Source organism: Anabas testudineus, chromosome 16 (assembly GCF_900324465.2).
Source record: "Anabas testudineus chromosome 16, fAnaTes1.2, whole genome shotgun sequence".
NCBI classification, from domain to species: Eukaryota; Metazoa; Chordata; class Actinopteri; order Anabantiformes; family Anabantidae; genus Anabas; species Anabas testudineus.
The window spans coordinates 9,091,864-9,107,025 of NC_046625.1; the positions used below are offsets into that span (position 1 = coordinate 9,091,864).

At 42.2% G+C, this 15,162-nt stretch overlaps 1 protein-coding gene across 4 annotated transcripts in view; it reads right to left on the bottom strand.

Moving 5' to 3' along the window:
• Positions 1–15,162, bottom strand: part of ddr1 (discoidin domain receptor tyrosine kinase 1) — a 35,400-nt gene that overhangs the window by 9,526 nt on the left and 10,712 nt on the right. For 3 of the 4 annotated variants that reach the window (XM_026370514.2, XM_026370512.2, XM_026370510.1), the window contains exons 2-11: positions 13,860–14,017; positions 11,164–11,266; positions 8,172–8,247; positions 7,903–8,055; positions 7,153–7,300; positions 5,879–5,981; positions 4,939–5,125; positions 2,480–2,729; positions 983–1,135; positions 280–336 (exon numbers count right to left, since the gene is read on the bottom strand). In XM_026370514.2, coding sequence (XP_026226299.1) covers positions 280–336; positions 983–1,135; positions 2,480–2,729; positions 4,939–5,125; positions 5,879–5,981; positions 7,153–7,300; positions 7,903–8,055; positions 8,172–8,247; positions 11,164–11,266; positions 13,860–13,959 — 1,330 coding nt within the window. In that variant the 5' untranslated portion in view covers positions 13,960–14,017. The remainder of the gene's footprint in view (positions 1–279; positions 337–982; positions 1,136–2,479; positions 2,730–4,938; positions 5,126–5,878; positions 5,982–7,152; positions 7,301–7,902; positions 8,056–8,171; positions 8,248–11,163; positions 11,267–13,859; positions 14,018–15,162) is intronic. The other variant, XM_026370513.1, reaches the window with a different exon arrangement.

The window sequence follows — 15,162 nt, forward strand, 5'->3', positions numbered from 1 at the left end:
ACACATGCAATTTGTGAGACCACAGGAAGCCAAGTTGTTATTTTACATAAATATAATGTACTATATTTCTGTTAGTTTTTGTCCTACAGCTGTATATCTTCAAACCCAGGGGACAGAGCCCAGTGCCAAAGCCTGCCCCTGTAATCCCTCGTCCATTATACTTCATGCTCTCTGCTGAGCAGTGGGATAGTTTTAAGATGTTGGAGGAGGGCTAGAGTGGTTGGAGCAAGTTCCACTCCCTCTGTTCATCCTTTCTGCCTCCTTCTCTTGCGCTCTCACCTGACAGCGTCCAGTTAGCAGTGTTGTCCGTCGTGAAGGTGGTGGTGGTGGGGGATTCTGGAGGAGTGAGGGATGGACAAAGGAGCAATGTGTGAAAAGAAAGGTGGTAAAGACTCAGCAGAGAGTGATGAGGAAAGGAAATCACGGGTGGCAGGATTCTAGTTGACTTGGCTTTTCATCTATCTAAATAAAAATACCTAAAAGTTCACACCAACTTTTAAAAAGCCAGACTGATAAGATAAAATGTTTGAATTATAAGTTAAAACATTTGACCTTTAATTTTAAGCCAGATCTCTCCTGCCCTTTAAGAACAATGAAATCGGTGAGATAAACATCCCAAGTTGACTTAGGTTCAGCGAATTCTGTCTTTAAGCCAAACTATTTCAGAGCTTGTGACAAAGAGAGAGGCTAGTCAGACATGAATCTCCTTGGCACAGTATGCCTTTGGCTCTGCTTTGGATACATGAGTTGGACATGATGCTGACATGCTCACACTCCTCAAAAGAGAAGAGGAAGAGGCAGGCACAGTAACAAAAGACTGTGATGATGGAGAGATTGGGGAAGAGGATAAAGGAGAATAGATGAAGCAGTATGGTGAAAGCAGACATAGGAGAAAGAATTGCCTGAGGAAAGAAGGATAGTAAAGACAAGATAATGTAGGAGTGAGGAGGATTAAGAGGTAGAGGAGAGGAGCAAGACTCACCAGAAGGCCCAGCAGTGGAGTTGGAGGACCTGGGGCTCGTTGTGGGAGAGGAGGAGGTGTGGATATCAATAGGCGGAGACGAACTGGTGGTGGGATTCTTGGGAAGATTAGGGAGGAATGAATCAGGCTCTATAACATCCTCCTCAAACGGCTCTGGGTGAGACGAAAGAGAAAAAGAGGAGGAGAAAATTTAATAAAATGGATCATGTTTTTTATGTTTAGGAGGTTTTCCGAATGGCACAATACACCGTCGGGTAGTAATCAATTGTTTGGAAACAGTGGTTGTGGTCACAGCTGGTTGTGTTTGCGGACAAAGAACATTCATTTCAGGAGAATCAATTATGTTGTTTTTGACTGGGAACTGATCCATTCCTTGAATAATCTGAATGATGCTGGCTCAGTAACCATAGTTAAATGACCATCCAGCCATTGCCGTTTTCTTGTATGCTTGAATAATGGCCCACAACTCTGTGTTGTTGGCCAGTTAGGTAGTTTGCCAACTAAATATCTGTCAATCAGGTGACAAATAAGTGCCATAAATGCCAAAGTTCTATCTGATAACACAGGTTCAACATCGCCAACTAAAGGTCTGCAAGATTTGTGATTTTCTGCCAACGTGTACTGGTGCAACATTTATCACCCGTCTGGCATGAGCCTAGAAACCAAACATGCCAATCAGATCGCTGTTGAGTCAGCTACCTGAGTTTTGTATAATTACTGAAAACAAACTCTGATTCTTATCACACGACAACTGACAGTATTTTGTTAAGAGAGGACAGTTTAATTAATCAGAGCAATCTCAGCTGAAGACCAACAGAGGAGTCCTCTATCTGAGTTCCAATCAGATGGGCATGAATCCTGTCTTCTGAGGAGTAATCGAGACCTTGTTTTTGTTTGTTCCACTCATCCCATGAACAGGAAAAACATCATCCAACAGACTGATGGGGAAACAAATGGCATTTTTACATAATTACTCACATACTTTAGATTCTGCATCTAAAAAATTAATTAAAAGCAGGTGAAAATAAATTATGCAAAATGCTTGCTGGCAGTAAGCCTGCTTGTACTGCCTTTTAAATACACAGTTTGACTGGTTTGGGTAAGATTTAGTTCTTAAATTGTTCTTCTTTTGCTGAGTGGACAAGGTCCTTGACTGTCAAAAATGCTAATTAAATCAAATAAAAAGGACAAAGGACAAAATCTTGTCATTCTTTAGAGGTTCACAGCAAGTCTGAAACAGTTTCACGGCAATATCCTATTAAATATTTTAAAAATGCTGATTGAACTTAGAGTACAGCACTTTTTTATTAGAAATCTTTCTACTGAGCTGTCTTAGTCATTGTTTACGCAAAGCCATTTCTCATTTGGATCTTCAGGACGGTGCCAGATATAGCTGCTAACGTATGCATGCACATATAGAAGCTATAAAGGAAAACTGTCTGTTAGAAGCACAGAAACATATCTCACATTTGAAAAAAATTCAATTCAGTTTCCTACCAGAGATGAAGGATATCTCACTGATGAGCAGCCAGCGGTCAGCAAAGTAGAATTTGCAGAGAAGGATCTGAGCCAGACGCCCGCCCAGTGGGAGGGAGATGGGTCGTGAGGAAGGGTCTTTCAGATCCTCCAGGGGCACCGGCAGGGTGAGCGCAGGAGAAGACCAAGGCTGGAGGATGCCAGGCTTAAAAAGACACTCCACCTTGCTGAAGACTCGCACACCCTGGGTGTGGCGGTTATTACTGTGCACCTAATGGAAGGAGACAAGTGCATCCGTGCAGAATAAGGAAGAGGATGATGATGTATGGAAGAGGTGCAATCAGTCAAAAAATAGTGTACACATGTGAAGTAGCTTGACCCTTATGCAAACATCTGGAAAACTCCTAGAGAAATCAAGACCTTACTCATTTGTTATGTGTGGAGAGGCAGAAAGAGACTCAATTAACACACACAATTAAATGGCACATTCCCATGCTGTTCAGGTGTAATTGCTTTGGCAAGACTTGACCTCGGCTGACTGTGACTACAAATGAACAAAATTAGAAACGGGGAATGCAAGAGAAAGGTGTATGACAGAATACAAATGGAGAAGAACAGGTGATTTATCCGTTCCGTTTTACAATCGGGGAAAGGCCAAAGAGAGAGGAATCCATAAAAGCTGATCTAATATATGAGGTGTCAATGTGGGTGGTGGAGGTGGAAGAGGAGCTTGAGCAGGAAAAAAAATGGAGGGAGTTTACATGCACAAGTGATAGGTCAAAACTATAGATCTGAAAACTAGGGAGGTGAAAGTTTTTTGCCTCAGAGAGAAAATATGGCGTAAAAGCTGCTCTCTGCTCTCTTGACCTCACACTTACTGCAAGTCCAGCCATGCTAACGTAACCGAAGTGTTAGTGCACATAAATACGATATGCAGGAAGAACAGCTGCACCAGATGCTGAGTTGACATGTAACTGTGATTCTAGTAAAGTGCAAAATGGGATGTGGGTCTAATGAGTCAACAGAACCAAGGTAATTCACTACTCCTTGAGGGAATAGAGAACCAATGACCTGCACAGAGCTTATTTCGAGAACATAACACAGTATTCATTATGTTTCACTTGTTTCATCATAAATCTAACTTACATTGTAAATTCCCTCTGATCTATTCATTTTGTTGCGCAATGTTCCACATAAGCTTACAAAATGAAGCTCTACATAAATTCCCAAAGGACAAACTGGATCTTTACAAAGCAGAAGAAAGAGTTTCTGCAGTCTGTTAAAGCTCCTGCAAGAAGTGTAGGTTAAGCCTGACAAAAGGTTAAAGAGCAGATTTCCCTTGAGGAGTGTGATTAGTCACAGGTTAAGGAACTCGGCCCCCAAGGGACAAGTCAAGCAAAAGTTGGATTCAGGTTCCCACTCTTTATTTATCACGTTTGTGTGCTTGACATGAAGGTTAGTTTGGGAAAAAGACTTGTGAAAAGGTGGGAAAACAGGATAAGTCAAAGAACTTGGAACAGCAGTAGGAAAATGTACAGATATTCTGGATTTCAGTCAAAAACTAGACCTCTAAAAGACTACTTGTCATTTTATAACACTAACTGGGGATTCATGCTGTTCAATATTCACATGTATAGAGTGAATCCCACCCAAACCGACATTCCAACGAGACAACATAGTTATAATTCAAACTGGGTTGCTTCATATTGTCATCCCCTGGTTGCTCCACAAACTAACCCCAAAAACCACACAGACGCAAAACAGACAGTGATGCAACTCAGTGGCACCCAGACAGCCGAGCACAGACGCGCTGTCCCGTGATAAACAATGGCACATTAAAACTAATTAAATGGCTGCAAAGCTTTTCCAATCTAGGCTGCTTTTTGTTGAGATGGCAGATAAACACTGGTAGATATTGTTGAAAAAAAAAAAAAAAAAAAAAGAGGTGAAGAAACATAACTCTGTTGAAGGAGGTTGTTGTAAGAGGCCACATTGAATGAGCTTCCATAATCACAATGACATCACATCTTGTGCTACTGACATAATTAATTAACTAAATAAATGTAATGTTTAGTGATCTTGTTAATAATACAGGGGGAAAAAGTTACGGGGCCTCCACATTTTAACACGTTATGTACAAAGAAGGTCTGGATAGTGGAATACTCTTTATTGGTTATACTACATATATTTTATTCTTAAAATTATTCTAATCACGCAGGAATGTCTGACCTAGCTCTCTCACAAAACACAGGAAAGATACAGTGCACAAGATAAAATTGCGACAAATTGGGCTGATTTGCCTAAAATCCAAACTTTAGAAAGGTGCTGCCCCAGAAGATACTGTGTGCTTCTAGCTTTGATGACATCTGATTCACAGGCCGCCCAATGCAGTCTGAGATTCCAGATTCAAGAGGGATAATGCCCTGCGAGGCCCTTTCACATTTAACAACACATGCACCATCACAGCGTTCACTGCCTACCTGCATGTTGTGGAAGACACGTGGTTTCTCAAAGTCGAACTCAATGTCCACACTGCCTTGCCCAAGGGCTTCCCGGCTCCAGCCCAGGTAGTCGTACCCGGGCCACACTCTCAGCTCTTTAGTTTGTATGAAGTCATCTCCTCCTAGGACACCGTCACACAGTTGACCCAGGCCTCCAAACTGCATCCTGCACCCACACAGCACAGTAAGGTTAACATGAAGCTCTGTACGGAAATAATGCTGGACGCTGTGGAGTGCTTGTCACTTTCTATTTACACCACATCCATGTGCCAGCATGCATAAATAAGGATGTATACATAGATGCACACACAAAGTAGCTGGCATGCATGCATACAAACACATGTATTAACACAACAAGGCCACCAGATAGGTCCCCTAACTCCCAGCACATCTGCTACACGTCTGGATTGCATCAAAAGTGTTAGCTCACCCGCTAGCAAAACATTTCAGCCCCATTAACCACACAGCCCATGAGAGTGAGGACCCCCACCAATCACTGGGTCACCCCTCCTTTTCTTGCTGCCAAAACATTACAGCCAGGAAACACGCCTCAAATCCCTGAGCTAAACTCAAGCTACAAAAAAAATAATGTCATTCCCTTTCGATTAGACGGACACAGGAATAAACTTTCAAGTAAGAATTTGGCTTGGACCTCACTTCAGTCCGAACAGATGTAATGAGCGTGGCAGAGAAGCTCTTGGTATTTCATTGACTGAGCCACAGTTCACTCCACAGTGTCGACCCTGACACTAAAGATTCAAGATTCAATATATAAACCTTATCATGAGCAGTTTTGCCAAAGTTGTGCTGCAATTTGCAGCCAAAGCTGCATCTCCAGGAGAGCAGGTTATGTAAAATCCACAGATAAAGATGATTACTCATATATAAAAATAAAACCTGGCACAGCTGAATGTCTTACCCTTGCTCAGTGCTTCCGTCATATGTAGAGTCATTTAGATAGACAGGCATGCCGGGCAGTTGCATGACGTGACCCACTGGAGCTGTGTAAGCCTTCAACCCATCTGAAACATAACAAAGATATTAAGTATTGGTCATGTATTTGTTAAAATAAAACAAACTTGTTGTAGTTTTATATTTAAGAGACAGAAAAGCTCAAGCTGCATGTGAAACACTTCTAATTTTTAAGGCTTTTCACTTTCATCATGAGCAGCTACACATGGACTGAGCCAACATTCAACAGTAACCCCCGCCATGGGGGGAAACGGCTCTAGCTGTTTTTTAAGTAATAAAACAAACGAACGGGTCCACTGCTCAGGCCTGCTCAGCCAGAGCCCCCATTAGCCAGTGAAACTTAAGCCCCCCTGCTCTAATCTACAGCTAATCAGCCTGAGGTGACGTCAGCAACACAGACTCCAGCCTGTCGCTCTGCTACACATGATAACTAATGCTTCACATAGTATTTGCAGTATGTATGCTCTATTTGCACAGTAATGAATGTATGGACATCAACTTCAATGTGTGTCTTGTGTACCTGAGTGAGGGTGTTTAAGAGGCAAGAGGGTGTTTTCAATGGAAAGACACTGTGCTGCCATACAATGAAACATGGGACTTGATTAGAGGCCAAATGTGCCTGAAATCTGTCTTTTTTAGATTCTGCATAATCTCTGGCTACCGCAAAATCCACATTAGAGCATATTTTAGAGGGATGGTCTCCCTGAAGACACAGACTAGGAATGGAGGCTTTTAGCCTCGGTGACAGCTCAGATTTACAGGCAGCCTGATGCTGGATGGGGCAGGAGAGGAGGTGAGCCAGTCATAAATATTCAGTTAGTCAGTGTTGTGCTTCAGGAAACACTGAGACCAACACCATTTATCACTGTGTGGCTTCTTTTATCCGGGTAAACCCCAATGAGGCTGTAAATTTAATGCAAACCCTCGAACCGATGCATGGGATGTACTGTATAGCGAAAACAGGCACTGGTAATGATTACCATCAAACAAATCCCCTCTTTCCTATCTGACACAGGAGGATGACTGTCAACTCAGTCACCGTTAACATATGATTTATCAAGATTTATCAAGATCTGGATATGGCTCAGAACATACAGACCAAATTAATACCCGTGTATTAAAGACGGCACAATTTGTATCTCTGTAGTCTCTCTCTTCATGTCTCTTTCACCTCCACACACACACACACACACACACACACACACACACACACACACTTACCGTTCCATAAACAACCGTAGAGCTCCACCCGAAGGCAAACACTCATAACCCGGTCAGCCAGGGGGTAGAAGCGCACCATGCGTGCCACAATTGGAGGACCCAGGTCTTTCAACACAATATCATAGGTGTTCTTATTACCAGACACCACCTAGGGGAGAGCAGTACAAATATTCAATCATCAAGTACACGGCTCGTCTCCTGTGTTATCTGTTAGGTTGAATGAATTTCGCCTGAAGACTCTGATTTTATATTCAGTGTGTGTCCTCATATTCTTTTAAATTAATAAGACTTCAAATTAACTGACTGAACTTCTTTAATATACAAAGATGTAAAGAAGCACTGGTTTAGGGTGTGAGCCTAAGGCACAGTATTTCATAGGAGCAGCCTGTGTGACAAAAAAAATAAAACTGACAAGTGAAGATAATTCATTTCAAAGAAACAAGAACTGAAAACTGAGGCAGAGAGGGCTCTTTTTACCTGAACAGAAAAGTTTAGCTGGCACAATTTCAAACCACATAAATAATAAATAAATCAAATGCATAATACAATCAACTGTGGTTAATGCTAAATTTATACTACAGTAAATAGCTACAGGACAGAGCTGTTTCACATCAATAAATGAGAATCCACTTCAACTACTGCACACTTTCCTTGTGTCCATTTACACCAAAGCTAATCAAATAACATTCAAACTGTCACACATAGGAGACAGTAGGCCTCTGCTTGTTGTGGGGAATAATAAATCCTTACATCCTGGCTCCATCGGTCCTTCCACGTGATCCATTTCACTCCATCTCGAGAGTAGCGGAGCCGATAACTGCGGGCAAACTCCTGGCCATGCCCATCTGCATGACGACCCTGGGTACCAACCAGAGCCAGGAAGTGAAGTTTGTGCAAGTCAACCTATGTGAAACAGATAACATAACACATCATTCGTTAAAATATGAACAATAGACAGAGACACAGATAAAGTCATAAGACTGAGAACAGTCACTGAACTGATTAGCTGAGCCTCTGACCTGAAGGTATTCTGATCCACTGGGGAAAACAGCTCCTGCAGGGCACCACGCTCCATCCCCCTCTCCAGTGCTCAACCTGGCAAGAAGAAGGGAAGGAAACACTTAGATAACAAAACAAGAAAAACTAAGAAAACTTACAAAAAAAAAACAAAACTGAAAGGTTTATCAAATCTCAGTCCCACTTCCAAACATTCATATAATCACAGAGTGAGTTTTAGAAAGACACACACCATCCTCTGCTATCATAATCCAATAGACCCAGGAAAATTACTTTAGTGGTGCAAACACACTGAAACATTTTGCATGAAATCTAACTTTTTTATTCCACAGTTGCATAACTACTATGATATTTCAGTGCAGTAGAAGTACTGTTAATTTTTATTTACGTAGACAGATCACTGGTGAACACACAATAGAATCAAATTCAAAGCCACTCTGGCTAAATGTTACTCACATTATAAGCATGTGAAATGACCAATGTGACATCCAGACACATAATGTTTTAATGTAAACTTACTAATCCAAAATCCACAGTCCCAATAGCAACAGACATAAAGCAGAGAATTCAATACAAATGGTTGAACCTTCCTCTTACACCATGAATACTGGATTCTACAGCATCCAAACATTCCCCTATAATTAAGGCAATGTTTCAGGAAAACGAGAAAACTAGACACAGAGGCTGGCTGGCTTTAAGATACAGAACAGGCAACACAGAGAGAGACGACAGACAGATGAGAAATTCTGACAACACATGAGCCTCATGTGGAGATGAAGGGACTAGAAATTACGAACGCTTCCACATTCTTCAAACCTCACAACAAGATCTGGTGCAGAACGTCAGTACCAATCTTACTCACAGGTTCTTTGGCCTGTCACGGCCACCCACATGCACCAGTAAAAGGTTTTCACTCAGTGTGACCTTTTTCAATCCAGCCTGAGAAGAAAAGTGCATTCTTCAACCACATATTGACCACATGACCACGAACTTGGCTGCGTCTGTGTGTGATGCTGGATCAACTCGTTGGAGGAGCTTTGCAATGGATGCCAGGCCACAACCACGCTCTGACCACTGTGGAGCTTCTCTCAAAATGAAAGCTGCTGCTCAGACCGCCAAAACAAATCACTATATCAACTCGGTTACACTGACAGTGGCGCTCGTATTTTATTGAATCCAGTTCTTCCCTTGGTGGGTGAGATCATGCTGCCAGAAACCACGAGATGATATCAACGCATTCGTGCTCTCAAAGTGTCCTGTGATGGAGAGAGGCGGAAGAAGAAGGGGATGTGGGGAGAGAGAGGCTGGGCAGAGTTCAGCCCATGATGCACCAGCCAACAGGATTACTATTACAGAGCAGTGCTGTGCCAAGTATCTCATTTTTCTCCCGTTTCTCACTTCCTATCTAAATACCAGCCAACAATTCATTCGTCCCTCTCCCCTTGTTCTCAGTTGTCTGATTCCAAAAGTCCATCCCTCCCTTCAGTCCCTCACACCAACATGCTGATTTTTCAGTGCCCTAGTGCAATATTAGCCATGAAAAAAAGGAAAAAGCCTAGCAGTTCTGCATCCCTCAGTGCCTCACGTCTCACCACAGCCTCCCTCAAACCCTACTCCTAAATTAATTTCTCTCCAGCTTTCAGCACACCCTCGCAGCAATCCACCTCTCACTTGTTTTCTTTAACATATCCACTGCTTTCTCCCTCTCTATCTCAGTGTCTCTTAAAAAGAGCTGGGGCTAATAATCACTTCCACATGGTTAGACACTCAGCCAAGAAACCCAGCCCCACAGCCCAATAAACATGAGCACACACACACACACACACACACACACACACACACACACACACACACACACACACACACACACACACACACACACACTATCCTGTGAATACTCTTACACGTGGCTGTAACATGTTACAGGACTAACTTTCTCTCATGGATCTGACCTCGGTGTCAGACAGACAAGACGGTAATATAATTACCAAGTGGGTTTTAGAAAGACACACACCGTCATCTGCTATCATAATCTAATAGACGTCCAACAAATTACTTCAGCACGGTGCCAACACGCTGAAAAAAAAAAAAAGGCACGAAGACAAACTTATCAGTCCACAGTCGCATGTGTATAACTGCTGTGATATTTCATTGCAGTAGAAGTACTGTTACCAGACAGATGACCTGCACTGAAGAACAGTAAGTGAATACACATTAGCAGCTGTTTTAAAGGCATTCTGGCAAAAAGTTGCTCACTTACTAATCATGTAATGTCCAGTAAGACATCCAGATGCTTACTGTTTTAATGTAAACATTGATCATGTGGCTACATAATCCTCATAATCACATCAAATGACTTATTTATTGTTTGAACCAAATCATCAAAGCTAATAATACTGCAAACCTTTATCTTCCCCATTTTACAAAATCACATTCTTGCCACCTACTTAATTTATGTAAGCATCACGGTGAACGTCAACTCTTTATTAATATATCGCACAGGTACACGGTCATTTCTGCAGTCTGCTCCTTCTTTATCTAACCAGGAATGATGACATGCATCAGCAAAAATGTACGCCACACTGCTACTGTCCTTTGAATGAAATATAATCCTAACTGCAACAAAACTGTGGGCTCTGCAATTCTTAACTTCCTAACGTAACAGAGTACAATGCTTGAGCATTTTAGCATATAAATTTATCACCATATGAAAATCTTCAGTTTTTGCTGATTTTCAGTTGTTACACTTTTCAGTCTGCTGCACTGAGGTTAAGGTCTGCTCCTGGGTGTTGGGTTTGGATACAGGTTTAACATAGCAGATCTCCAACTCCTCTACTGCCCAACCTCTTGTTAATCTTTAAGTGGAATTAAGGTTATGGCTTTTAATTGGTAACCAAAAAAATAATAATAATAAAACAAGAGTACAGGAAAAGCCATTTTATTACTGAAATGAGAGTATTGTCATTTATGCTCACACACTCATACATGTCCTACCTTCCATGTTTGGCTTCAGTAGAGTCTGACCAGGCACTAGATGCAGTGATGTCAGAGTCTGGGATGGTGCCATCCTCCATCCCCAGGGCGTAACGACACTGAGCTGCAGGGGGAGGATGGAGGGAAATAGAGAGAGACAGGCCGGATAAAGACATGAGTAACATTCTCATCTGTATGAAGCACAAGTCCAGTGGAAACTTAATATTTCCACTGGAGTGTCAGCAGCCATCATTGGTCATGGAGCATAATGTTGTTATGTCATCTCTGGGAAAACTTCCAGATTTCATGCTTAATATGCAACAAAAACACTGAGGAGGAAAAAAGAAAACCCAACTCCACAATAAGTAGTTTCTGTTCGCAGTTATTTGTTAGATTGCCCTAATGAGTTGATGTAAAACATAATGGCAATGTTTTGCATCACTTATTGCGGTAAATCAGAAGTGACAACATCAAGACAGTTATTATTACCCATCTGTATGCTCATATTTTACACAGTAACCCCCCCCCCGTGAAATGCAATGACCTGTCTTCTCTGAGACGACACCTTTCCTGTTTCTTTTTTCCCTTCTGTCTTTCAGACTAGCTCTCCATCCCACGCAAAGCCACCTCCTTAGGGCTCCGGCGATCCTGCACAGACCCTGTTCCAGTTACCACTGCTCAGGGATTTGCAGGAAGAGAACAAAAGAGAGAAAGAAACAGCGAAGGGCGAACGAAGGAACACAGACAGGTCTCAGATATCCGGGCTGACTCCGCTCCAACAGCAGCGTTATCGAATGATCCAGATAGCGTGGTCCCAGGCAGGGATTACCCAACGACCCAGCTATCCGCTCTGAAGTCAGTCATGAGGAGATGGTGGGGGGGGAGGTGAGAGGCTGAGGGAGGGTTTGGATAGTGATAAAGTGGAAAGGGGTACTGACAGTGATATGGAGGGGAGGGTAAGTGTGACAGAGGTGGGGGTGGAGTGGGTGTCTAACTCAGTTTCTGTCACTGAGTCAGCGGACAGGAATGTTGGGCTGGATGACAAACCCCTAAAACCTAAAGGGTGCAGTTTACACACACACACACACACACACACACTTTCTCCACACCCTGAAGACAGGTGCCCATTTCATTACATCATCATCATCATCACACATTACCAGTCAACACCCCGCCATCTGCAGTCCCTTTCACCTCTCTCTGTGTCCGTCCCTCTCAGTGTCCTCCGCTTCCCCCGTCTCCGTTTGTCATTTTTCATAAAACTTTAGCCCATGCATTAAATCTTTCAGTTCACACTGTCAAACTTGATTCATTCTTTCTACAAGATGAAATGTGTGGGTGTCTGTGTTTGCATTCTTTGTGCCACCGTGTCACAGGAACAGCGTAGTTGTGTAGACACGAATCAAATGCTGATTCAACAGAGAATTCATCCACAATAATCAGAATTAGGTCTTATTAATTAATCACATGATTTGTTTCATGATAAATCACTTAAACATTTGAGTCATCAGATATAAAAAAAATAATTAATTCAATTTCTCCTAAAAGCAAATTCCTTGAACCCAAGATGACACCTTCACATCTCTATTTTATCATAAAATGTTTCCTGTCACCTTGTATTAAGGAAAGTAGATAATCCTCACACAAAGCGAAAACTGTAAGCTGGAATGAAAGTCCTTGCACAAGAGTATTCAGCCACGCTGATGGCTTTGTGAGTGAGCACTGACATCCACATCCAGTACATCAACATCAATGTTAACATGTTGATGTTTCCAGATATGTTCATGCTTACCATGTTTTTATTTTAGCATTTTGTCACAAGCACCAAACACTGAAGCGTAAATGATGTTCATTTAGCAAGTATGAAGCCCTGGAGAAACTGAATGACAGAAGATGACAAATTAAGGGCCCATCAGTTGTTACAGTTCATACTGTGCAGGGAATATTTCACCAAATCTAATGAAAATTAACTGTTGTTATTTCAAGTGATGGGAGTGAGAGACCAACAGAGACTCAACCGCCATCTAGAACCACAGCAATTATCAAAATATTTGCTTATCCTGTTGATAGTCGAAACTATTAGTTGACTAATAGTTTGAGGTTGCATTTGGATCAGTCATTTAAATCATTTGTCAAGCTGAACTGCCAAATTATTATAATGACAATAATCATTAGTTGCAGCCGTACTCTCATTCAGTTTCTGGCTGCGGTCAGAAGGCTGACGACGTTACAAACAGTCCCCTCTGGTTACACCTGGTTGGCTCGCACTCTCTAACCGCTCATGCGCTCACATTGTGACTGACACTTTCATGAGCTGCCTGTGCATTAGCAGTCTTGACGAGCCAGGAGGGGACCGCCCATCTATCTCATTCTCCTATTACACACGACTGGCTGGCAGACAGAGAGAGGACACAGGATAGCCTGTTGATAGCGGACGGAGAATGAGCCTTACTGATCTGAGAATGTGAGGAGAATGTCAGAGCAGTAGGACGGGCGATTGCTGGGCCTGTGGACAGGAGGAGGGGAGGGGAGGAACGAGCTAAGAGGTTTGACAATGCAATCATGCCCGAGTTTGAGGAAATAACAAATAACCTTGAGACTTGCCAAGCTGTTTCAACAGTGGCAATTTTAGGGAGGAGAAACAAGAGTCACAGAAGAAGAACTAATTTAGATGTTCTTTGTTGCATGCATGTGACATCTTCTGTGTGACATCTTACCTGGGTTAAAGTGCCACTCATGTTCCTCTGAAGACGACACCAGTGCCACCAGGACTGTAAGCACAGTGACAGGAAACAGCCGCAGGGAAAGAAAGGCCATGACAGCAGCAACACACTTGGTTACCTGTCCGGAGACACACTGATGACCACAGGCATACCTGTTGCAGAGAGACAGACATTTAGGTCTACAGTACAGTACATCCTTTTCAAGATTCTTGTCTGAGCCTGTTTAAACTGCACCCATGATCATCAAATCACAAATAATTTTATTTACCCACCCACATATAAATTGCCCTTGCAACTCTAACCTGAGGCTGCGGAGCTCACAGGCTTAGCATCTGCATCAATATCTCAACTCTTTCAATCAAATCCTCTTAGTCCAGAGCACGCAGCATGTCTCACAGTCATTTGTTTCTCAACGTTTTGCATTCTGACATCAGCAATGGGCCAAACCCCAGAGGAGCAAGCACAAAGCCATGCAACAAAGGCCGCTTTCACACACTAATTTGTTTTTCTCTCTGGCAGCAGAATGCCATGATACAATAACACTTTGCTGCCATTAGAAAGGGTGGAAACAGCTTGATAATTGAAGATGGTATAATTAGCCGGCCCCATTTACTCCCAGAGAATTTTATTCTTTCTGTATTTGAAATGCCAATCATTTCTCCAAATTACTGATTTCAAACCTACTTTCCCTTAATAGGACAGAGCATATCTGGAGCACCCGGCTGGAGATGCTTGTTTGGAATAAATAAGCAATGAAGCTGTAGGATTGGAGGAATGAAAGTCAATGAGGGAGACAGAACAGAAGGACAGATGTCAAAGTATTTTGAGTTAATGGGAAGGCAAATGTGGTCTGTGCTCGAGTAGTACAGAGAGAATGACTCGCGCTGCATCACAGATGTTTGGGACGTATTGTCGAGTGATTTTAAAGATCCTTGAAAGTGGGTGGTGTGGGATAAAGAGTTTATTGCTCATTAAAAATAGGTGTACAAAATATTAGAAACGTCTCTCTCGCCTTGTACAGCTAACAACAAACTGTGGCCTTTAAATTGACTGTACAACTGAACCAACACCTCCCAAACAGGTTCACCTTCATGAAAGTAGTATTTACTGCAAAGCTGCTGGGGCATTTTCAAAGTGACATTTTACTTAATGCATTCTTCGACCTAAAAACATTTTTTTTCTTCTATTAAACAATTTTACCAAACAAAATGTGAATCATGAAAGAAATAAGCACATTTCAAAGCTCTATCCCTTGAGCATAATTTACTTTCTGTTCGAAGTAGATTTCCAGTAGCAG